The sequence below is a fragment of the Argentina anserina genome, chromosome 2 (assembly GCF_933775445.1).
Source record: "Argentina anserina chromosome 2, drPotAnse1.1, whole genome shotgun sequence".
Lineage (NCBI taxonomy): Eukaryota > Viridiplantae > Streptophyta > Magnoliopsida > Rosales > Rosaceae > Argentina > Argentina anserina.
Genome location: NC_065873.1, coordinates 7,108,380 through 7,131,144, shown reverse-complemented (window position 1 = coordinate 7,131,144; position 22,765 = coordinate 7,108,380). Strand labels below are relative to the sequence as shown.

At 36.9% G+C, this 22,765-nt stretch overlaps 2 protein-coding genes across 4 annotated transcripts; both read right to left on the bottom strand.

Moving 5' to 3' along the window:
• Window positions 1–5,678: 5,678 nt before the first annotated feature.
• Window positions 5,679–11,784, bottom strand: LOC126783873 (beta-galactosidase 3-like). 2 transcript variants are annotated; one of them, XM_050509402.1, is made up of 19 exons: window positions 11,533–11,784; window positions 11,328–11,423; window positions 11,127–11,239; window positions 10,965–11,031; window positions 10,766–10,858; window positions 10,414–10,557; window positions 10,055–10,143; window positions 9,874–9,979; window positions 9,455–9,542; window positions 9,194–9,312; window positions 8,749–8,913; window positions 8,335–8,513; window positions 8,128–8,237; window positions 7,877–7,986; window positions 7,190–7,300; window positions 6,992–7,105; window positions 6,599–6,804; window positions 6,168–6,504; window positions 5,679–6,080 (listed from the first exon to the last, which is right to left on the bottom strand). In XM_050509402.1, the coding sequence occupies exons 1-19, from the start codon at window positions 11,692–11,694 to the stop codon at window positions 5,967–5,969; spliced, it is 2,523 nt and encodes an 840-aa protein (XP_050365359.1). In that variant the 5' UTR covers window positions 11,695–11,784; the 3' UTR covers window positions 5,679–5,966. The 2 variants fall into 2 exon arrangements, with proteins under 2 accessions (XP_050365359.1, XP_050365360.1); XM_050509403.1 differs by having other exon boundaries at window positions 7,877–7,980.
• Window positions 11,785–12,743: 959 nt separating this feature from the next.
• Window positions 12,744–21,057, bottom strand: LOC126783869 (uncharacterized). 2 transcript variants are annotated; one of them, XM_050509395.1, is made up of 19 exons: window positions 20,904–21,057; window positions 20,762–20,822; window positions 20,638–20,674; window positions 20,390–20,517; window positions 19,813–19,905; window positions 19,539–19,631; window positions 19,368–19,446; window positions 18,256–18,389; window positions 17,716–17,855; window positions 17,070–17,120; window positions 16,904–16,986; window positions 16,763–16,817; window positions 16,572–16,686; window positions 15,158–15,788; window positions 14,865–15,078; window positions 14,664–14,734; window positions 14,091–14,259; window positions 13,831–13,960; window positions 12,744–13,736 (listed from the first exon to the last, which is right to left on the bottom strand). In XM_050509395.1, the coding sequence occupies exons 1-19, from the start codon at window positions 21,009–21,011 to the stop codon at window positions 13,054–13,056; spliced, it is 3,075 nt and encodes a 1,024-aa protein (XP_050365352.1). In that variant the 5' UTR covers window positions 21,012–21,057; the 3' UTR covers window positions 12,744–13,053. The 2 variants fall into 2 exon arrangements, with proteins under 2 accessions (XP_050365352.1, XP_050365353.1); XM_050509396.1 differs by having other exon boundaries at window positions 16,608–16,686.
• Window positions 21,058–22,765: the final 1,708 nt, after the last annotated feature.

Below are 22,765 nucleotides of genomic sequence, written 5' to 3'. Positions count from 1 at the left end.
CTTGAGGCGTGGTGACACCCGACGGTGGCGATTCGGCCTGGAGAAAGTGGCACGGTGCTGCTCTGTTTTTGCCACTGAGGAGAGAGATAGAGAGATGTGATGGGGGAGAGAGGAAGGTGGGTGAACAATGATTTTGGATGTGGGCTGCTACTAGAGTTGGGCCTATTTTAAAGAAAAACTAACGGTTGGGATTGAATGATGAAAATCAAGGGCTGAGATTTAAAATGTAGGATATGTATTTTCTGAAAATACAATTTAAGGATGCATATACTTTAAAATGGCGTAGAAAATTAATCGAGCGGCGAAAAAATATTCCGCGAACATTTATGCACTCGTGACGACGCGTAGTCTAATGCAAAAAATAAAATTTTGACATTTCGGAAAAATGTCGGTAAGTATGTGAGAAACGCCGGAAAAATAAAAATAAAAATTGTAGGGGCTCATATATATATATATATGAATATTAGTTCTTGGCTTCTTGGGGAATAGTTGAAGTCTTGATGAAGAGCTGCCGGGAGTAGTTGATAGGAGCACAAAATGTGACGTTCTTAAAGTATATATGTCATATTCTTACTCTTTGTTACTCTCTATTTTCGTATGTTTTAGTTCATTTTGTTAGAATAAGTGTTTAGGCATTGCTTATATCGAATATGTGTGAATATGTGCTGAAAATGTGCTAAGTGTTGAGAATCCTTGTTGAGATATGATTCCTTGTTCGAGTAGGATTTATCCTTTCCTATTTCCTTATTTCTAACTTACTTATTCTTATTAGGAAAGACAAATCCAAGTTGAAGAAGGAAAACAATCCTAGTTGTGCAAAGAGGAGAGAATGAAAATCATATTCCTAGTAGGATAAGGAGAGGCCGTGCGACTTAATGGATTCCCATTCGAAAAAGAAGTTTAAATCCAAGTTGGAGAAGGATTCCCAAGGTGTTAAGGAAGAGATTTTCGTGCATATAAATCAGAATTATCAAGGAGAAGAAGATATGCACTTAGAAGCCCAATCCATATCAGAATCAGAAATTTGTCAGATTCGTAGTCCAACTTCGACTGGCTCCCATGGACAGCTAAGAATGAATTAGAATACGTGCCATATATGGATAGAAAGATCTACGAGTCTAATTTCTGTAGAATATGGAACTGCATCAATATATATTTCCTACATGAAGTTATGACGAAATTATTACTCAGAGATCCAATGGGCTCGGCAGAATTATCTTAGCCATTGATTTTCTTTTGATCTAATGGCTGTGAGGGAAAGTTGAAGATTTATTTCTTCTATATATAGAGGCATGAATCTACATCATAATCATCATCAATCCTATGCAAAAGTCTAGCCAAAGCTCTGCATAAATACATCCTCATCGTTCCAAGAACCCTAGCATCGATTTTCCATCAATTCACCATCTCTTGCTCCGAAACACGAAGCCTAGGACGTTCATCCCCTTAGTAGTCTTGGACATACCCTTGTGAACGCCCCGAAGGATTTCTAAAGTGTAACTGACTTACTATTTATGAATTTATGTTGTGTTCTTGTGTTCAAATGATGTTGTTGTCTGTTTTGGTTTTATTTATCTCGACTTTCTCTATGAAGTTGCTGTGAATTTCAAGTTTATATAATGACAAAGATTCTCAAGTTTTGATTCAATGATTTTTTGGTTTCTTCCGTGTATGTTCTTAAGTGATTTCGAGAGTGCTTAGTTATTGTGTTTGCCTGAAGTATATCATGATATCTAGGTTGTTCGATTTATAACTTGTGCTATGAACATGTTTATCTTCTCTATGTGGCTCATAAATGCATCGTAGGATATGCGTGGCTTTTGAGTTGTATGGTAGGATTAAACATGTTAGATGTTAAGTAAGGCCCAAAGTCGTGCTTAATTGTGTATAACGTGTCTATGTATTTAGGATAAACCTGAAGGCTCCTAATTTCATGATCGAACCTTAATCATTTATGAGTGTGCTCGGCATGAACCTTAAGGAGATTAGAACTTGATTGTCGTTGGCTTTATATTACTTGTTTGGTGAATGCTTGTGTGTATGTTTGATTGATCACATGTATATATTAGTTTAGGCTTTATTTTATGTTCTTAGAATTCGAAACCTATCAAACTTATAAACTCTTTGTGAATTAGTTGTTATTTGATTGTGATTTGGTCTCTGGTTGGATCTTCTATTTGTAACGATATCATCTTGATTTATACTATTAACGATGCTTACAGGGTTAATATTGATGTCGAGTAATCAAGCCGGTCAAATGTACCCCCAATGAATGGCTTGATCGATGAGTCGAAGGAGAAGAGGAGTTTGAAAACGGCAAGGCCAAACAAACTTGATCGAGAAACTCAAAAAGGCTAACCCAGCTAGAAGAATTGAGTCGAGGTAAAAGGAGAGGATGATAATTAAGGAGAACTAATAATGGGAGGAGAGAGATGAATGAAGCTCATGTGTTATGCCCTATTGTCTGCTACGTAATATTAACTACTTGCAGATGCAATGATGTCCGAAGCTGTAGATTTCGTCACCTGCGTTTATTTTCAATCCCTCTTTCGTAGTGCTGCCAGATCGACATCTTTGAAATTATATTGTAGCAAGAAGAGTACTGTAGGTATTTACTGATGTACGTAATTTTTTTGGTACAAATAGGGCCATTAGCCCAAGCAAAAGAAAGCAAATAAAAAACTAGCTAGAGCTACAAGCCATAAACTCCCTAGCTCTAGAAAGACCAACTATGTCATCCAACAAGGCATCAAAACCAGCGTAGGAGGGTCATGTAAGATACATATTTCTCTATCATTTGAGATATTATGCTTAGCAAGGATATCAGCTACCATATTCCTCTATGTGGACATGTTTCACATCAATAAAGTCAAAGACACACATTAAGCTTATGCAGTTCATTATTAAGGTCTCAAGAGGATGCAAATCAGTATTATCATGTTGAAGAAGATTGATAAGCACTAAAGAATCAGACTCAATTTCAAGTCTTGAAATCTTTAAGCTACGAGCTAGGTGTAGACCAAAAAACAAGCCCTAAGCCTCAGTGTGCAGGACCTCCCTAGTCCCCATGTTCACTATAAACCCACCCTGCCAACAGCCAACCTCATCCCTAAGCACACCCCCTGCTCCAATATTTCCATTATTCATCCTGGAGCCATCAACATTCAGTTTAAAATTTCCAACAGCTGGTTTAATCCAATATAGCATCTCCACATGTTTAGGCAAGTTTGTACCAAGTTTAGTATTAGCTTTAGCACATTCATCAGCATAACTAAAAACAACTTCAGAAATATTAAAAGGATACTTAAAGGAGCTGTCAAAAATGGATTTGCACCTCTATTTCCATATGAACCAACAACAATAGATGAAGAAGATATTCCAACTGATATTATTCATATAGTACCCTTTCTGATGCAAATTAACATAGATCTAATTTTCCCAACTCAGAACAAAAGTAGCAAAGATATTAGGGTGAATCTTAAAATTTTGTCAAACCTGTTTAGACTTAGAACATTCCCTAAAAAGGTTAATCATTATTTTTGGGGTATTAGTGTTGAATTTGCAGTGAGGATTGAAGACAAGTTTCATTTGAAACCTATGCTCATTATTTAACAATTTACTTGAAACAAAGGTCCATAAGAATATTTTAATCTTTGGAGGTATAGGAATAGACCATATCTTCATCCAACAATACTTTTGGAAGCCATGTTCATCACATAGCACATTGTAAGTAGATTTTACGGAGAAAATTCCAGTAGAAGTCTGCCCCCATATAACTTGATCAAGAATATCACATTCAGCAATAGGAACAGATAACACTTGAACAATTATTTCTTGAGGAAGATTTTCACCAAGCATGATCATATTCCAGCTACCTTCAATCCAAAATTCATTCACAACAGAGTTAGTATTGACAATATCATGATTAATAACATGGTTGAGAAGGATACCAGAAGGAGCCCAATTATCAGTCCAAAATTTAGGCTAAAAACCATTGCCAACTCTCTAGGTAAGTCCTTTTCGCAATAAATTAGCCACATACACAATACCATACCAAGTACTTGAGCATTGAGCAAGCTTTTTATAAGAATTTTGCATGAGAGAACCAGAATGAAGATACTTCCTCATATAAATCTTGCTCCAAAGCCCTTGGTCTTTTTGGACAACTCTCAAACTAGATTTAGCAAGCATGGTCATGTTCATATTAGCTGACTTTTTAATTCCCAAGCCACCATAGCATTTAGGCCTGTGGACTGTTTCACAATTAGTAAGATGGACTTTTTTTCTGCTCAGTATCGCCCCATAGAAAACCCCTATTTAGTTTATCCAGCTTATCACAAATTGACATAGGAAGCTTAGTAGTTTGCATTGCATAAATTGGAATGGAAGCATTAACAAATTGAATCAAAGTTAATCTTCCTGCCATATTAAGAGTTTTACTTTTCCAACTAGCCAACCTGGCTTGAACCTTGTCAACAATACTAGCATAGGTGTTCTTATTAACTCTTTTATGAAGCAGAGGCATACCAAGGTAAGTTCCAAGATCATCAGTTAGCGGAGAGCCACAGATCTTGCTTATTTCCTCAGCAATCCTAATTGAGACATTAGGAGATACAAAAACCATAGATTTCTCAAAGTTCACAGTTTGTCCTGAGAGGCCACAAAAGAGGTCCATACATTGCTTCATCCCTTTAGCATGAACACTGCTAGCCTCAGCAAAGATAATTAAATCATCTGCTAAGACTAAGTGGGAGACAAAAGGCTCATTTGTAGATGACTGAATTGGGAGCCAATGTTTGGAAACAACCACAGTTCTAATAAGATGAGATAATTTTTCCATGCAAAGGACAAAGAGATAAGGGAGAGAGGGTCCCCCTACCTAATTCCTCTTCCCCCTTTAAAAGGCTCCAATAATTCACCATTTACGATAATTTGATAGCTAGCAGAAGTAATACAACTCATAATCAACTTAATAATATTGCACGGAAGTTTGACCTCATAAGGAACCTGCTCAATGAAACTCCAGCTGAGTTTGTCATAAGCTTTCGAAAGATCAATTTTCCAAGCCATGAAGCCTTTAGCACCCTTAGAGTTCCTGCATTTATATAAGATTTCTTGAGCAATCATAATGTTGTCAGAGATATACCTTCCTGAAACAAAGCTAACCTGATTAGGGCTAATCTATTTTCCCAACATAGGTCTAATTTTGTCAACAATGATCTTAGAGATAATCTTGTAAACAGTACAACAGAGGCTGATAGGGAGAAAAATGTGCATACGTTGAGGGGCTGGCACTTTCGGAACAAGAGTAATAAGAGTATGGTTTAGACCGGGAGGAATAGAACCCGAATGAAAAGCAGTGGTAACAACTTTAATAATCTCAGAGGAACACAAGGGCCAGTGATGTTGGTAGAATAAAGCAGGAAACTCATCAGCTCCAGGAGCTTTAATCTTACCAATTCTGAATAAAGCACTATGTACGTAATCTTTTGTGAAACTGACGGACTCAATTCACAATAATATGAAAATTATAATGCATCAGATAAACTTAATAAGTGATAGCATATGGAAGACCTGTCTTCTTAAACGACGTATATACCAGTTGGATTATGATGCGCCACAAAAGATGACTAAATTTTGTTTGTTACGTGCCAATTGAGGAAATGAACTCAAGTTAGCCCCAGTTAATTAACTAATTAATTAAATCAGGTAATTAAGCAATCTGGTGTTCTTTTTCTTGTTCATACATGCAAAGCATCAACGTTCCATGCCTACTTGTGTAAATAAGATAGATATACTCGTATGTTACTTGCATAAAATAAATACTACATTCAAAATTTCCAATTTGTCGATACTTATAACCTCTCCAATACTACTCCGATCGTGATTCTTCAATATTGGAATTAGCTAGATTTCCTCAACTGACTTTTAAAACCCTTTTATCTGGGTGTGCAATTCTAGTAGTTTCAGGGGGCACAAACAGCTTCAACAGATAATTTTTTCAGCATGCTTGGACATGGATCCATTCCAAAATTTGCGTTTGATATGGTCAAGGAACATCTCTGCTTACCTATACACTCCTGTAAAAGACAAGATAGCAAATATAAGATGCAAAAAAAAAAAATCAGAATCTTGGACTTACAATTCTAATTCAGTCTGAAGAGTACCTTCTCAATGACAGCTTTCGAGTTAGGGGCGTGACATGTACCGTGCTGAAATTTCCCACAGCTTCCAGATGGAGTTCCAAAACTTGAATATCTAATAGCTGAAATAGAGTATCCATCTGTGCAGTGCAAGCTCATTATAGGTTTCATTTCCTCTTCCTGTTGGCCACGACTCTCAGTATGCCCATTCCTGATATGTGGGTGACTTTCAGAAACCTCAGCACAAACAGTGCTCACTGAACTTTTGACAAGAGCAATCCTTGATACATCTCCACCAATCTCCTCAAAAACTACCAATAGGTTTTTAGATTTCTTTACCCAGGACCTGGGAACATGGTACCTGAAAATGTAGGACAATAAATCTATATTATTGAAGCAATTTTGTAAGGCTTTTCCTGATTATTTTACCAAATTGTGGTATAAGAAATATGCACCATTGTTGAGTGGGATGGTTACAACCAAACTGACACTTGTTCTTAGGCCTATAGGTATCAGCATAACTGCATGCACTGCAATCACCGTTTGCGTAAGTAGTCCAGTATCTTCCTAGGCTTTGCCCATTGATCCATAGTTGACCTTTGCCCATACTTCCCATGTCCAAAGCCAAAGGTTCATCTCCTTCAGGTGCATCAAAATTGACCTGAGAGTTGAACTACAACAGTTAACAATTATGTTCCATAGCTATAAAGGAACTAGCCATCAATTTCAGTTAGTGATGGTCCATTGGAGCAAAAAAACAACTCTGATACCCTCTTCAAACCTCAGCTGAGAAACTAATTCTAATTAAATAAATAAGAGCTTCAGTATTTGAAGTTGCATTTCCATACCTTATACCATGTTAGTGGCTGTTGATTCTTTGCCGCTAAATTCACACTTGTCCAATCCACAGCTGAGATTGCACTTGGAGAACCCAGGTTCATGGCTTCTCCTATCAGCCCCACCTGTAGTTGGGAACAGAAATGACTGAGCATTGCTCGAGGACACAAGCAAGTCACCACAATTTAATGAAAGTAGTACTTATAGACCTTGTGTGACCATTTCTGCCATGACAAATCTCTGCTTCCTTGGTCTAGTCCATGTAGAGAAATTGGTCCCATTACTCCAGCATTCCGTGTCTCAAAATGAGGACCATTGTTCTGAGACAAATAAAAAATAAACTAACTGGAATTAGGGACTCAATTCATAGACAATATCAAATAAGCAAAAATGCATAGAGCTGTTGATTAACAGAAGTTCCAAATGCATATGATCTAGAGAAATTCTAGAACCTCCACTAGGATCTTATGACAAGCAGCCAGACCATGTTAGTCCAGCATGTGAGTTTTACTGACTGAACTTTGTATGGTATCGGTATTAAATGAAAATGAAATGTAGCTTCACAGTTGGCATAGATCAGTCAAAGAGTCATGCAGTATCTCACCTACAAACGCTGTCTTCCTTAAAGTTCATCCACTAGATTAACAGTACAGAAATTACAAAGATATAGTACAAATACAAAAATAAAAAAATTGAACCCAATCCCCATATATCCATATACCAAAATTTCTAAGCCAATTTAAGAAAAAGTCGAACAGGTCACAGCTTGGCAGATTACTGTCACCCAGATACAAGTTAGAATATCAAGTCAAACTAGACCAACATAGGACAAATTTATTTTTCCATGTATCAAAATACAAGCAGTTACAACAAGAGGATATATGTGTGGAACTAACCGGCAATCCAACAGCTATACTGAGAAGTGAGATTGTATTCAAGCCAGCATGCAGGAGGACATTTCCGGTAAAAGTAAATCTCTTGCTTTTCCTAGTCCCATACGCTGATCCTAACAGTACAGCAAATTCTTACGTTTAGGCACTGGGGGCATAGTTCTTCTGTTCAAAACTCAGAGATTCAGAGTACTATATTTCTTTTAAGTCATAGCTATGGTGTATTTCTCCAGGAAATAAGCATATCATTGATCTACCTGCGAGCTGTCCATTGATAAAGACATGCATAGCATCGCCAGCTGATTGCACTGTCAGAGTTGGATGTTGACCGCCACGCAGAAATGATTCAGATGATTTTATGTCGACACTATAAACATCAATTATGCTCAATTAGTTGCATTGATAGGATTTACATGTTCAAAGAATAATGTTCAAAGAGCAGGAATCAGATGATTTTATCTTACTTGGTTGAGTACCATAAGTAATCACTTGAGTCTCTGGTGATGTTCAACTGATCTAAGAGACCAATAACTGTCAGTTTTGTATTTCTAGAAACCGAAGAAATGTCTTCACTGAAGGTTTCCCATGACCGCAACTTAGAGTTAGATGGATAAAACTGTTTTTGGGATGTTTGAACTCCCACCTGCAATGAAGAGCATAATGACCGACTCTATCATTACTGTGCATGCACTATTTTAAATAATAAGGAAATAGAGCTGTCCAATAATTCGACACTCCTGACATAATGAATTGTTGGAATGAGACTATTTCAGAGTTTTTGGGAAAGGCACTGGTGGCAGTTTATGCACCAGTGTGGAAATTATACAATGTTGAGTAAGCACTGTAGACAATGTAGTTACCATATTTTATCTACTTACTTGGGCAGTGTTGTATACAACATTCTTACAATCTGGAAGGATGCTGATGGACCAGGGTGGGAGGCTGTACTTCATCTCATTGAAAGTCACCGTCGCAGCTGACTTTGTATTGTAGTTTGAGAGAAAAGCTGCACAGCCTCCTGACTTGGATGAGAAAACGTGTGCCTGGAATTTGAATTTCTTCAATGAACAAGCTCTAAAAATTTTGGAGGCCAGTTTTAAGACAATAATACATATGTTTCTTGAAAAATAACAAATATTATGGTAAAAATTGTTCAGCATAGAGCTCCTTTGACTTCTGATAGCTTTCTCAATCTTTCTGGATAATTTTGTTTATCAACTAAAATATAAAAGCTGAAGCTGCTTTTAACTTGTACCATGAAAAAGAAAAAAAATAATTGTTGTTTTGTAGCACAATTTATTACTTTTGGAAAAGCCAACAAACCTGTTCATAATTCCCCAAGGATGTAACAGTTGAATCAGCGTTTAACAGGGCATGCTCACATAACTTAACAGCCTTATGGAATTCCTTTAAGTGTCCATGTTTGGGTTGCCTGATCAAGCCTATCATGCCAGCCAAGAGTTAAAAGACTGCAAACTTAAAAGTATTTGCATATTAAGATATACCTATGAAAAAAATTACACTACAGAAGAAATTTATTATAATATTTCAAAGCCATTGCCATTACCGGGTCAATGTTCTTACCGTATTCGTCAATGGGAGCGTCATAATCATAACTGGTAGTAATAAATGGACCTCCCGCAGTTCTTCCAAAGTTTGTTCCACCATGGTACTGCAGGCAATGATTAGCAGTTTAGCCCAAATATCTTTTATCTTTTATAAAAAAATTGAGAGAAAGCTCAAATATCTTTTTTCTGTGAGAGAGGTACCACAGAAATATATGAAGATTCAAGAGTTCAAAGTCTAGCTAGACCATAAAGTTTACTTAACCACACATAATGCTTCATTTGATAACTAAAATATTTTAGAGTAAAAAAGTTTAAGCTTCTAATACAACCTTCCTTTTTATCAGACTCAGCTATGATTTCTGAATAGAACAATACATAAATGGCGTATTCGAGGTAGGATTAGTGACAAGTACTTTGTTAAACAAATTAACTCACCATGTAATAATTTATGAAGGAGCCTCCGTTTTGAATGAATCGAGCAACTCCAAATGCCAAATCTTCAACTGGTCGCTTATAAATTGGACCACCGAATTCTGTAAACCTTTAAGGTCACAAATTAAATTGTAATAATCCAATGCAGAAGGTTTTAAGAGCCAAAGATATTTGTAAAACTTACCAGCCGGTCCAAGCCTCAGTCCAAAGTGAGGGTTTGTATGGTTTGTTTGGAGAAAAGTAATCGCAATAGAAACCATTGCAAGTGTTTATCTGTGAACAAGATTATGCAAATGTTTAATCATTACATCTCCCCTTTTCAGTAATTAAAAGCAAAACACTTTAACTACTTCGACATATATTCTTTCGCTTTGTAATTTACGCAACTGTTAGGTAATAACATTACTCAAGTTACCTAATAATGGGATGCATAAAACTCCTAACAGAAAATAAGACAGACAAAGATGGTAATTTAATATAATTTAGTGTGATATATGCAAACTGGTTTTAACACAACTTCAAGGGTAATGTTCATATGCTCACCACTGGGTCTGGGGCATCCTGTTGCTTGCACATGACCCATGGAACACCAGTATCCATCCCAACAGCCATCTCCGCAGCCCATGTCATGTATGCATGACCAGCAGAACCAAAAAGCTTGCTTTCTGGCTCATATTCGTTCTCAATCTGCAATACATAAATATCAATTAATGAGGTTAGAGCAATACCAACCTAATAGTGAAAGCCTTCATATATCCCCATTTATTTTCTCTTTTATCTCAGTTTTATCTTCTAAGCTGATAGTAGTGTCAAGTTAAACCTCACCTCTAGAAGTGTTCTACAACTAAACTGATGGTAATTACTCAGAAATAAAACATTTGTAAGAGAAGACTACCTGAGAAAGGATAATGGGGCCACCTTGGGACTGAAATAGCTTTTCATGCTTCAGCAATTTAACAATCTTCTTGGTAAATTTTTGCATTGCTGACTGCAATACCAAGGCGAGCAAGAGCCTAAGTTAGCTCACTATATTCATGACAACTTGAATTTTCAATCACATATCCTTACTGATCACTCCACACACACAAACAAACCTTGAAAGGCTCATTATCTGTTCTGAAGCTAATGCCTGGAACATACTTCAGCCAAACTGGAAAACCCCTAAGTAATATAAAAAGAAACCATCCAATTTATTAATATATGAAGCAGATAGGAACATTAACCATCACAATTTGTGAGTGAAAAATGATCATTACCCAAAATTCCATTCTGAACAAATATATGGCCCAATGCGAAGATTGACATAGAGCCCCGCCTCTTGGACCGTCTTAATGAAGCGAACCAGATCATTTCTCCCTTCAAAATTGTACTGCAACCCAATAAAGACAAATTGAGAAGAACGAAATGGATAGTTTGAACGAAATGCAGTCTCTAAGAATAGCAGAAAATCACAGTACATTGCCAGGAGAAGGCTCATGAAGATTCCAAAACACATAAGTGTCTATAACATCCAACCCACCATCTTTGGCCTTCTCTATAAGACCCTCCCACATCTGCATTACATTAACACCAATAGGGTCATCAAAACAGTTCACAAATCAATCACATTTTGCTTACAGAATGTGGTACTGAGACTCCAAAAAGATGGGGGGAAGATAATACCTCAGGAGTACTTCTAGGATAGTGTATGGACCCAGAAAAGAGAATTCTCCTCTGCCCATCAATGACAAGAGCCTTCCTGTCATAGCTAACACTGCACTGTATCAGCTGAAAGCACAGTGACAGCAACACTGTGCAGAGCAGAACCCAGCTCAAAGCTCCCATTTTTCTCAGACAAAGAAGTGTGAAGTGTGAGTGTGATGAAGAAAATGGGAAAGTGGATTGGAATATGGTCACTACCAAGCAGCAAAGGGCCAAAAGAGTTCAGTTGTATAATACATGCACAGTGACTCAGTGAGCAAATGGCTCCAAAAGAGAAAAGAACAAGATATTTACTCATTTAAGGGTAGAGGGTATCACCCAAACTGTAGCAAAGACCAAAAAGTCACTTCGCTCAGATTCACTCTGTGTTACAGAGAATGTATGGAGCGCAATGGGCAATGATAATGGTAATGGGAGACTGGACAGAACCCATTTTCTGATAAGATATGACTGACAGAGGTCGAGACACTTTAGTTTGTATTTCTTGGTGGCTGCATGCAGAGATATCGACCTGGGTAGATTTTCGAAAGCGCCATGGCTATAGCCCATAGGCAACTCCTTGTTTACTATTTTTACTGCTAACCAGTTATGGTGAATTACTGGAAGACCAGAAGTCATTTTTTTGTTTCAGACTTCAGATTGTAAATTAAACCCCCCCATCCCAAGTAGCGTGAGTATGGTATTGAAGTATGATGCCCTAGACTGATCCATCTCGCTAGGATGTAACTATCATGAATTGGTCACTTAGTTGAAGTCATGCTACCACGAGTTCATTTGTTCATCTGAGAACATTTTGCACTGCTGATTAAAAGCAAAGCCATGAAGAGTTACCAGATGGGGACGAAAATGATAAGAGCTTTTCTGTCTCTGACCATCTACCACATTCAATCTACAGACACACTCATAATGAGTAAAGACACACAGATGCCCTATTATAAAATATAAAGTGTGTTCGTAAGACGCACCATGCCTTTGTCTCCCTTGGCCCTTGCTCTTCATCTTGCAGTTAATAATTTGATATTACAGCTGCTTTCATGACATTGGTAGTGCTATACAGCAAGTTACCAACTCAAGCAGCCTCCAATATTAATACCCTGTTTGAGACTTTGAGCCCCATGCGAATGTCAACAAAGTTATATCGCATTCTTGTGTTTGTGTGTAAGTGCGCGATATTCCTCTACAACTGGTTCATCGATTGGATAGAAATGGCCAACATTTTGGCATACAAATGTCCCAAGGATCAGATGGAGCGTTATTTTCCTGTTTTGGGCACTACATAACACACGTGCGCAAATGTCCTAGGCCTCAAGGTGGCCGTGGCCTAAACAAAAAGGGCTTGAAATAATGTTGACAGTGAGAATGGAGCATATAACAGATTACATCTCAATCAGTATTGTCAAAACTTAACAAACACAATTTATAGCAGTTGCTTTCTAAACTGATAAGACATTCATCATGGAATTTAAAATAATTGACTCACAATTAATCGATCCATTTTCTAATGCTTCCGCCACCTTTTTGGAAGGAGTTCTGATGTGAGAACGTGGATCTATATTTTTCAATCAGCAGGTCGAGTTTATCTGTAACATCGCGCCCTATTGGGTCCTTATTCTTTGGCCGCCGTCTCGTCATGTTCTCTCCTCCCTGCATGTAATTTTGCTCCTGCAGCTTCCTCTTCTTAGGTTCCACATTCGTCTTTCTCAAAGATGCTGATGTGGTCGCATCAACTGCCTTGATTTCATTCTCAAACGATCTGCTACCACCAGCCTTCCTGCCATCCGGATGTTGGCTTTTACGTTTTAAGGCTTCCACTGATGAGCCTCCCAGTTCTGTTGATGATATCTTTTCTGCTTTTTTATCTGACCCATTCTTCTGCCTCTTAGGAAATCTCTGCCTTTCAGTGGCAGCTCCATCACTTGCCCTATTTTCCACTTCACCTTCTTTATTTGGAAATACCTCATCCAGTTTCCGCTTGTCACCTTTGTCTCCCCCTTTTTCAAACTTCTTACCAGGTTGGGCATCTGCTCTATTTGAGGGATCAAATTTCCGCACCTCTTTCTGATGGCCATGCTGCTGAGTTTGTTGTGAAACCTGACGTGCTCTCAGTTTCTGGACATTATCAATTGCAAACTCCACAATTGGACGATGTTCTGGACCAAAAGTTTCTGCAAGTATCACAACAAATTAGAATATGTTGACGCAGTTACCAAAAAGTCCAACATGATGAAGTGGTCAATAACATTGACGATGTAAACTTGCCAGGATTGTTGTTAAGAACTCTCAAAGCCACAAGTGCATGCTGATGCTCTGTAAACTCAATGAAAGCAACACCACGAGAGTGATTCTTTGTGACAATCTTTCCCTTTTTCACATCCTTCAAGCACTTTATCTGCATGCACATATACGAATGAAAATTTCAAATTATATGTTTTTAGACAAAACCAGGAAATTTTTCACAAAACAAAAATAAAAACCACCATGGCACCACTCATAAAAAACAAATGTAATCACAATCTGACCTGTCGAATCACTGGTTTTTGTAGCTTAGCTCGTGAGGTTACAGCGTCCATACAAAGTTTCTTAAGCTGCTTTTCAGTCATGGACTTTGGCAAATTGTACATAACTAATCTTGTTTTCGAAACATGAAAATTTGGAGATTTAAGCTTCATGGCCTTGCTCCTCTCCAACCTGCATGGTTTCAGAAAATCAATAAATAAGAATTTTGAAACTTTGGAATACACCATCTTAATGCCGAAGCAGCACCAATACAATTTTCTCATAACCTGATAAGAACTACAAAGCAAGATAATTCTCTCGTTGTCAAACTTCTAATCAAAAGTCTTTTCCCTTTTAGACAGGATACAGGATGTTCCTAAGCTTGTGTAAGTCTCAAATCCGCGGATAAAACTCATTAGGAAATATGGTTAAAAGTAGATGAAAACTCTAAACAGAAGAAAAAAAATGAGTACATGTTTTTTTTCTTCAAAAATGTAGTTAAAAGTTAAAATAGAGTTGATAATCACATGAAAACTGATTTAGAGATCTGTGCAAAGAAGACTGGTAAGAACCAACAAATCAACAACAAATCTTACATTTGGCGTTTTGACATATCAGTAGTTGAAACCCCTTCTGCGGCTGGAGTTCCAGAAAGAATAAGACCTTCCTGTTATGATTTGAAGGAACAATAATTCCAACCATTCAGGACGGTATATTACAGTTAGAATGGGACACAGAAAACTACAAAATAGAAAAACCAAGTAAAGAAAATGAAGGTGGTTTCTAGAAGTAAAAACCTTTGCCAGATAAAGATTGCGCTGGTCTATATCCTCCTTCTTTGCCATATTTTCTTCCTTCTCGTGAGCTGATTTTCTATCCAAAGCCTGGAAAACTGTCAGTTGTCTACCCTTGAGAAAAATTCCCAAGCCAGATGCAGCGCTACCAGCTGAAACAGCAGAATTCACTGCCTCTACTGTCTTAAACTTCAGAAAGCCTGTTCCTTTTGGTCGCCTGCCACAACATATTTCATGTTCAGTTTCCATTTTAATAGAAAATAGTTAATATTATATTAACAAGGAATAACACTTACTTGGTAAGTGGATGAAGGACTGGGACAAAAGATTGCACTTGCCCAAAAGCAGAAAACCGTTGTTTGACTTCATCATTAGTGATCTCAAAAAGAAGGTTGCTGATGAAAATTGTTCTATGCAAATCATCTTCTTCTTCAGTTTGTGGTTTAGCAACATCTGATGCACTAGCACCTTCAGAAGATAATTTATCAGACAGAGTCTCTGGAGCTAATTTACTTGGCTCATTAGCAGATTCTTCAATAGTTGGCTCCTCGTCTCTTCTGGGCAATGCAGAATCATCAACAGCAGTTACTGTACCAGAGGACATGGTAAACTTTTTTAAAACTTTTCTGGCAATGTCTGATTCCTCCTCAAAATCAATAGTCTGCTCATTGTTCCATTTGGGCAAGGCAGAATTATCAACACTAGTTACAATTTCAGAGAGAGTGGTCAAGTTTTTGAGAACTTTTCTTGCTATGTCTGCTTCCTCCTCAAAATTATTTTCAGTAGGGTTCATCTCTGAAGTATTAGAGTCATCTGAAGCACTGTCAATCTCATCAAGGTTTTGGGATTTTTTACATGCATCTCCAGCATCCCCCTCAAAATCATCACCGCTGCTATCATTTCCTCCATCTCTTCCATCCTTTTCTCCTGTACAAACCAGTGTTTTACTTAAGCCCACTCATTGTTCTTTGCACATAGACACTCCTAGCAATTCCAAACATCTAATATAAATTTTGAATGAAAATTTCAATATGTGGCCGTAAGACGTCTTACTCGTCATAAGCCATACAACCAATATTTAAATAGCAGTAGTGATCAATATATAACCATCACAATAACGAAAAAGGGGGGAGTATCAACTGAACCCAGAGTAGTTCAAGGCTACACTGAAATAATTAAAAGTCTAAATACATAGCGTGCGGTTTCATTTAACAAAAAGGAAAGCCTAGAGACATCCAACCCCTTCATGAACCAGACTAGGCATTCCCCAAGTCCTTTCTCTATCAGATATTCAGATTTTAGAAGAACTCAAAGAGAGAAGGGCATAGTAAATGTTTATTTTCCATCTTCATTTTTCTCTTCCTTTTTCATTTTGCCAGTTTTTTTCCTTCATCTTTTTGGGGATTTGGGCCAACATATCAAAGTATCTCCTATATTTAGGCCATTTGGGGAAGTTCTGACTTATTGCTGGGTGGACTCATCAAAACAACAGAACATTGGCTATTACAAACCTAGGTCATGACTATTTACTGTAAAGCTTGGATGTACTTCTAGAGTATGAAGAAACAAGGACCACAGTCCATAAGAACAAATCTTTTTTTTTTTACAAAGCACGAAATGCCCATGAATTGGTTATTATTCATGCAAGATTAAAAAAGAAAAAGCAATACTGAAAGCGTACTAGATAGGAATGGAGTTACGGTACACTACCATCTTCTGAAACAAGAAGGGCGTCATTGCCACTACCATATATCTGCTTTGAAACAGCCCAGTCCACAGCTATTGGTCTTTTAAGAAGTTTTTGTCCATTGAACTTTTGTATTGCCTAAAAAAGGAATAAAGTTAATGCATTGTAAACAATATGAACTCTACTCTAAACTAAGTATCAATCCCACACATACATTTTCTGCATCTTGTTTGCGTGTGAATTTGACAAATGCAAAACCTTTAGACAACCTGCCAACAATTAAAAAGATATGAATATAGACAGAAAGTTGTATTGCAACAAGAATGAAAATCAATACATGACGGTAGAAGAATACCCTGTATCAGAATTCTGTGGTATATAAACATCCCAGACAAATCCTGCAGATGAAAACATATCTTTGATATCACTGACTTTGGCCTGCATTTGTGTTGGAAAACTTGTTCAGATAATGCTTCTCATCATGAAGAAAATTGCATATGACAAAACAAGTAGTAAAAGACCTTGAAAGGAAGATTCCTAACAATGAGCTTCCACTTCCGAGTCTTGGAACCCTGGCCCAAAAAACAATCAAGCTGTTAGACTTTCTACTGTTATCTATAACAATTACCACATTGCCATTGACTAAACATCAATAAACAAACATCTTCTTTACCAACCCTTCACTTCCCAGAAAAGATAGAAAACTCCTGCATTTCTAATAAATTTCTCATTATTATTATTATTATTATTTTGCTCGGAGGCATTCCTAATCAATAAACAAAATAATTTCCTAGGATATACACACACCCCGTTATGTTATGGAAGAATTAAACAACTGGTTATTCAGAGCCAGCAATAGAAAGTAACCACTTTCATAAGGAAAGACAAAAGTATTACAAACTTATCAGAGCCATGATATAGTAATTCAAAGTAGCTTATCATTTGGTTGCCAAAGCAGCCATACACACTAAGAAAGTAATTGATTTCCGTATTCAACTTGTTTCATTTTCCTATTAGCATCCGAATTCAGGAAGAAAATATAGTGTGAACTTGATCTGATAGCAACATATTCCGAGACTAAAATTTACATAAGAAAACACAACAAAAGAATTACAAGTAGTTGTACAGATAAAAGAGATGTGATTGAAGCAGTTGACATTCCATTACCTCCCCACCAAGTTGACGTGCCCAGACAATTCCTCCTTTTATTTCCTTTTGGTGTAACATTGCAACAGAAGCATGAGCTGATTTAACACTGTTGTAAAGTACAGCTGAAGCATCCATTTTACATCCATCTTGTACAAGACCTGAAAAGACACCAGAAATTATGGTCATCCCAACATTCCAAATAATAATATTTTCTGAAATTACTCTCAACAAGGATGGAAACTGGTTCATATATGTTTAGCAACATTCCATTGGAGAAATCTCATCTAAGAGAGCCGTATCCCAAATACGACTACAAAAGCCAAAAGTATCAAGTTTTATGCAATAATCGTGAAATCATAATTGTTGTGACAAAGTTGTCAAATCTACTGATTTAGTCATTCTATTTGTCAATGATAGAAAACATCTCAATGATGTCAACAGAATTTTATCTAATTTGAATGTTAGGGACTTCAAACGCGTTTCCAAGTTAATATATTAAACAAATCATTACTTGGACTACGTTAAAAAAGGACCTCCATAAGGCGAGAAAACTCTTACCGTGTTGTTGAAGCTCTTCTTTGGGAAAAGGATATGTTATCGAACACACATCGCCAACCTCCCTGGCTTGGCGATGAACATCTTCTGCCATACCAGCATTGATAAGGCCACCAAATACAACAGTCCTAGCAACCCTTCATACCAACAAAAAACTCAATACATCAGGATACCATATGAAGATAATAATTTTCATAGGATCCCAAACACTTGCAATAGAACACATTAATTCGGGGACAAATATCATTTATCAAATCAAATTAAACTGCGAACCAGGAACTTGGTAAAGTAAAATCCACTTTTGACAGGAATTTTATCAAATCACAACTACACAAGAATGATTTTTATTGTTCTCTTTACATCAAGTTACTTGATGGCCCCGTTACGTAGTGATGAAATGTGAATTGGAATACAAACCAAGGAAAACACATAGCTACCTTACTAAGTAATAATACTTGAACATAAAGAAGACAAGTCTTAGAACTTAGATGGCTCTCCTATATATTCAGAGGCCTCATAAGTCACATTTGATCAAATCCACTCTAAATGCATATGTCGACAAAAATAAACCGAAGATGGAGACCTATGTCAATCATGCTTGTAACCCAAAAAATTCCATTTTTTGTCGTTGAGAAATTCTTTTTCTTTTTGAATGAGATACGAAAAAAGATTTACATTAGGAATCTTGAAGGATAGAAAAACTTATAAACAGGAGTCCTGGAGAATATCTCCCCCATCTGATAACTAATAAAGTAACCCCTAATGAAAGGAAAAATATTGCAAGGCAATATGATGGCACAAACTATCTAGAGAGTACATGAAAGGAATGCAGATGGCCCTGAATTGAGCTGACAAAGCCCAATTATCTTTCCAAGATTGAGCTGCGAATCCCAAACTTTTCTATAATTTCTGACAAAGCCAAATTATACTTCCAAGATTCTACTGTCCAGTTTCAATTTAAAGTAACACCTTTTGTTAACATAAGTCTACAAAGTGGATATAATTCATGGTAAATGCGATAATGAAACACCTGACTCACTTCAGGAAAAAAAAATTTAATAAAATTGGGAGTGAACATATTTGGCCTTGACCTTGAAACGAAATATACTCCATACCTTTGCTTTTCAGAAGCGCCCACTTTTGCCACCACATCTTTACCAGAGGTTACTGTTTTTTTGGATTTCACATTTTTCTCTGCATTTTATTCCAAGGAAAAATAAATCCAAACACTTTAGCATCATGAATATGAAATCAGAGCAACAAGAAATACAAATGAGATTAGTGACCTTTTTCCTTCAAGTTTAAAGCATCCTTTTCTTTTTTGAATTTGCCCACATCCTTGTCCTTATTTGACTTTATGGTCTTCTCCAATTTGATCTCTACAACCAAAACGTCATAAGATTATTGCAAAAAATGAATTGCGAACACTAAGACCAGTCTTTATCATTATATCTTTAATGAAGGAAAGGGCAGTGGAAGATAAGATGAATCCTAACACAACCAAAACAAAAAAGTATATACACAAACAGTATCATTGATTTCTATCATAAGAGTCACCACCTCTTGTATCCAAGTTTGAAGCACCCTTTTCCTCTTTGACATTGCCACCATCCTTGCCATTATTTGAATCTGTAGTCTCCTCCAATTCAGAACCTGAAACCATAAGATGAATAAAGCATTTATCACAGATCCGGTATTCAAGATCAGTGAGGACAGTTTGATAACTCTATATGGTTTACTTGTTATGGGAAAACAGAGTGTATATACATGAACGAAGGGAAACAGGAGAATACATAATCATCCTTTATTTTGTGGTTGAGAATACACAATCAACAATGATGGTTTTAGAAATTAGATTCTAGCATTCCAAGTAGTCAGAATGTCAAATCCTAGAAGCTAAACAATTGTATCAATAGCCGGCCAAACTACTTAAAGGTTTTTTCTGTTTTCATTTTATAAGCCATTCTATGTATTCTGTTCCTGTCACCCTAGGTTCCTATTTTGGTCATCATCTGACTCCAATTCTCCTCTCCTTTCCCTCTTGGTATTCTACTTGAAATAAAATATCACAAGTGCCCTTCAGCTAAGAAGTAAAATTCATTCCTAGATCCCTACTAAGATGAGCAGTACTACCAACCTTGATCTTTCCTCGTTCTTCGTTGCTCAAACGGTGCGCGATGCATGGCATGCTTAACAGCAATTCTCCTACCCCCAACAGACACACCATTCTTCTCAAGGGCGCGATCAGCATCCGTCGTCACAGCACTACAAAACACACACAAAAACACAAAATAAAACAAATGTCCGAACACGTAACAGTCTAAAGTTCACTAAATAAACCAATGTCCAACTGCAGGAAACACTAATCATCAACTCAAGACTTACAACTGCACAAAGCCGAAACCGCGGTGCTCCGTGGAACCTGTAAGCAATCCAACAGCAAGTCATTTAACAAACATTATAACTGAACTTCAACCAGTTAGTACTAGATTACAAAAAATGAGCTCACCCTTTTTGGTGACCATGAAGCAGCGCCGGATCGGTCCGACATCACTGAAGGTCTCCTCCAGCTTCACAATAGAAGCAATTCTTTGTATGAATACAAAAGCGCACATGAAAATTATTACAGACAAAGAAGAAGAAGAGAGTACCTGGGAATTGGTGAAAGAGTAAGGCAAGTTGGAGACGAAGACGGTGGAGGAGCAGTGCTCGGTTTCGGCTCTGGGGTGGCTGCCATCGTTGCTCTTCTTCTTGCCCATCTTCTCTGTCTCTGCTTGGAGGTGGGCGATTGGAGTTGGACCTAAACCCTCTCACCTTTCCCGAGTTGTAAACCCTTCGGTTTCGGGTTCGCATTTGGGCCTGGTAACTGGGTTTCGGGTTATAACCCATAATACGACCGGGCTATTGTGATTGTCATTTAGGATATGGAGTGTCGAAAGTTGTTCGGCTCGTACATTTTTTTTTCCATCTTATTGGGATACATGATTAGTTGGACTTGGGGCGAGCTATGATCTTATCTCTCATAAAATTGTTAGAACTAGAGTGAACTCATTATCATGATTTAGTAAAGTATTAATCTGAACAAGAATCGAATTTTATGAGATATAATCTTTGTCCATAGTGGTTTGTTTTAGGACCAAGTATATTTAGTCCTAAAAGATAAGTAAATCCATAAATCAACATGTAATAAGGTAAACGTGTTGTACTGTTGGTATTGCATCAAGAAACCTAATTAGAGTCAACTTATGAATCAAGTCGTGTCTTTATGGGAGAGAGAACCTTGATGCCGAGTCGATCTCTATATATAGGGTTATTGGTCCTTATTCTCTCTACAACAAGATATTCAGTTTGTATGCCCCATATATGGTATCTAAGTCTAGAGGTTAGCATAAGATCAACACTAATGTTGTTGTCGATTGCTTAACTGCACAACTTGGAACAATGTCAATCAATCAAACTGAAAGTATAACTTATTCCCTTTCGGTCAATTCATGATGTAGTGATTAGTATATGGTGTGTTTCTATATATTGCACTGGATTCTGGTTAATGCTCATTCATTTTTTTTTCAGAAAAATGTAAATGTCAATGAGTTTATATTTACTAAAAAAAATCTTAGTTTGGTAGGTGACAAAGTATTGCTCGAGGACTATATAACTTTCTCTTTTTGAATCTCATGGCGTCGAACATGCATATCTCTTTCTTAATTATCGATCAGGCATGATCTGGTTAGTTAAGTAGCTTCGATCATTAATTACATTGAGGGCATGTGTTCAAACTTTATTGACATATGTAAGATTGTGTGTTATTTATTATTAATGGTAAAAAAATTCTTAATTTTAATGATGCTACGAATATGTTACTGTATGTGTTTATTAATATCATTCATTGTGTTATATTTCGGTCTTACTAAGGTACATTCTAACATTGTGGTAATGTAGGTAGGATTTTGGAACTTCTTATTTGACATAATGATAGTAAAGAGTAATTTTCTAGTGTTTTTAAATTGTGATTCCTTACATATATAATGTCGAATGCCAAGAAAGTAATTACTACCCACCTGGACGACAACAGAACTGATAAAGACTTCATGGTATTTTGGCAAACCTACTATAATCAAAATTGTGGTCACTAAAAAGTGAGCCTACGTACTACGTAGAACTATGAAAACCATAGTTTATCACAAAACTGAAGCTATGTGCTACAATTCCTAATACAAGGCAATTATTGTTTGGACAAACCTACTATAATAAAAATTGTGGTCAGTGAAAATTAAGCCTACCTACAACTATGAAAACCATAGTTTATCACAAAACTGAAGCTATGTGCTACAATTCCTAATACAAGGCAATTATTGTTTGGACAAACCTACTATAATAAAAATTGTGGTCACTAAAAAGTGAGTCTACCTACAACTATGAAAACCATAGTTTATCACAAAACTGAAGCTATGTGCTACAATTCCTAATACAAGGCAATTATTGTTTGGACAACCCTAAACATAGGGTTGGGACA

Excerpts from the sequence above, each read along its gene's own strand:
- LOC126783873 (XM_050509402.1), bottom strand. The coding sequence starts at position 11,694 with ATGGGAGCTTTGAGCTGGGTTCTGCTCTGCACAGTGTTGCTGTCACTG. Across the intron at positions 8,914-9,193 it reads CCTTGGGGAATTATGAACAG|GCACACGTTTTCTCATCCAA; the intron begins GTTTGTTGGCTT and ends TTCAAATTCCAG. Across the intron at positions 7,987-8,127 it reads TATCAATGGACAGCTCGCAG|GATCAGCGTATGGGACTAGG; the intron begins GTAGATCAATGA and ends CTGTACTGTTAG.
- LOC126783869 (XM_050509395.1), bottom strand. The coding sequence starts at position 21,011 with ATGGGCAAGAAGAAGAGCAACGATGGCAGCCACCCCAGAGCCGAAACC. Across the intron at positions 17,121-17,715 it reads CACGTCAACTTGGTGGGGAG|GGTTCCAAGACTCGGAAGTG; the intron begins GTAATGGAATGT and ends TTTTTGGGCCAG. Across the intron at positions 13,737-13,830 it reads AGTTCTTAACAACAATCCTG|AAACTTTTGGTCCAGAACAT; the intron begins GCAAGTTTACAT and ends TGATACTTGCAG.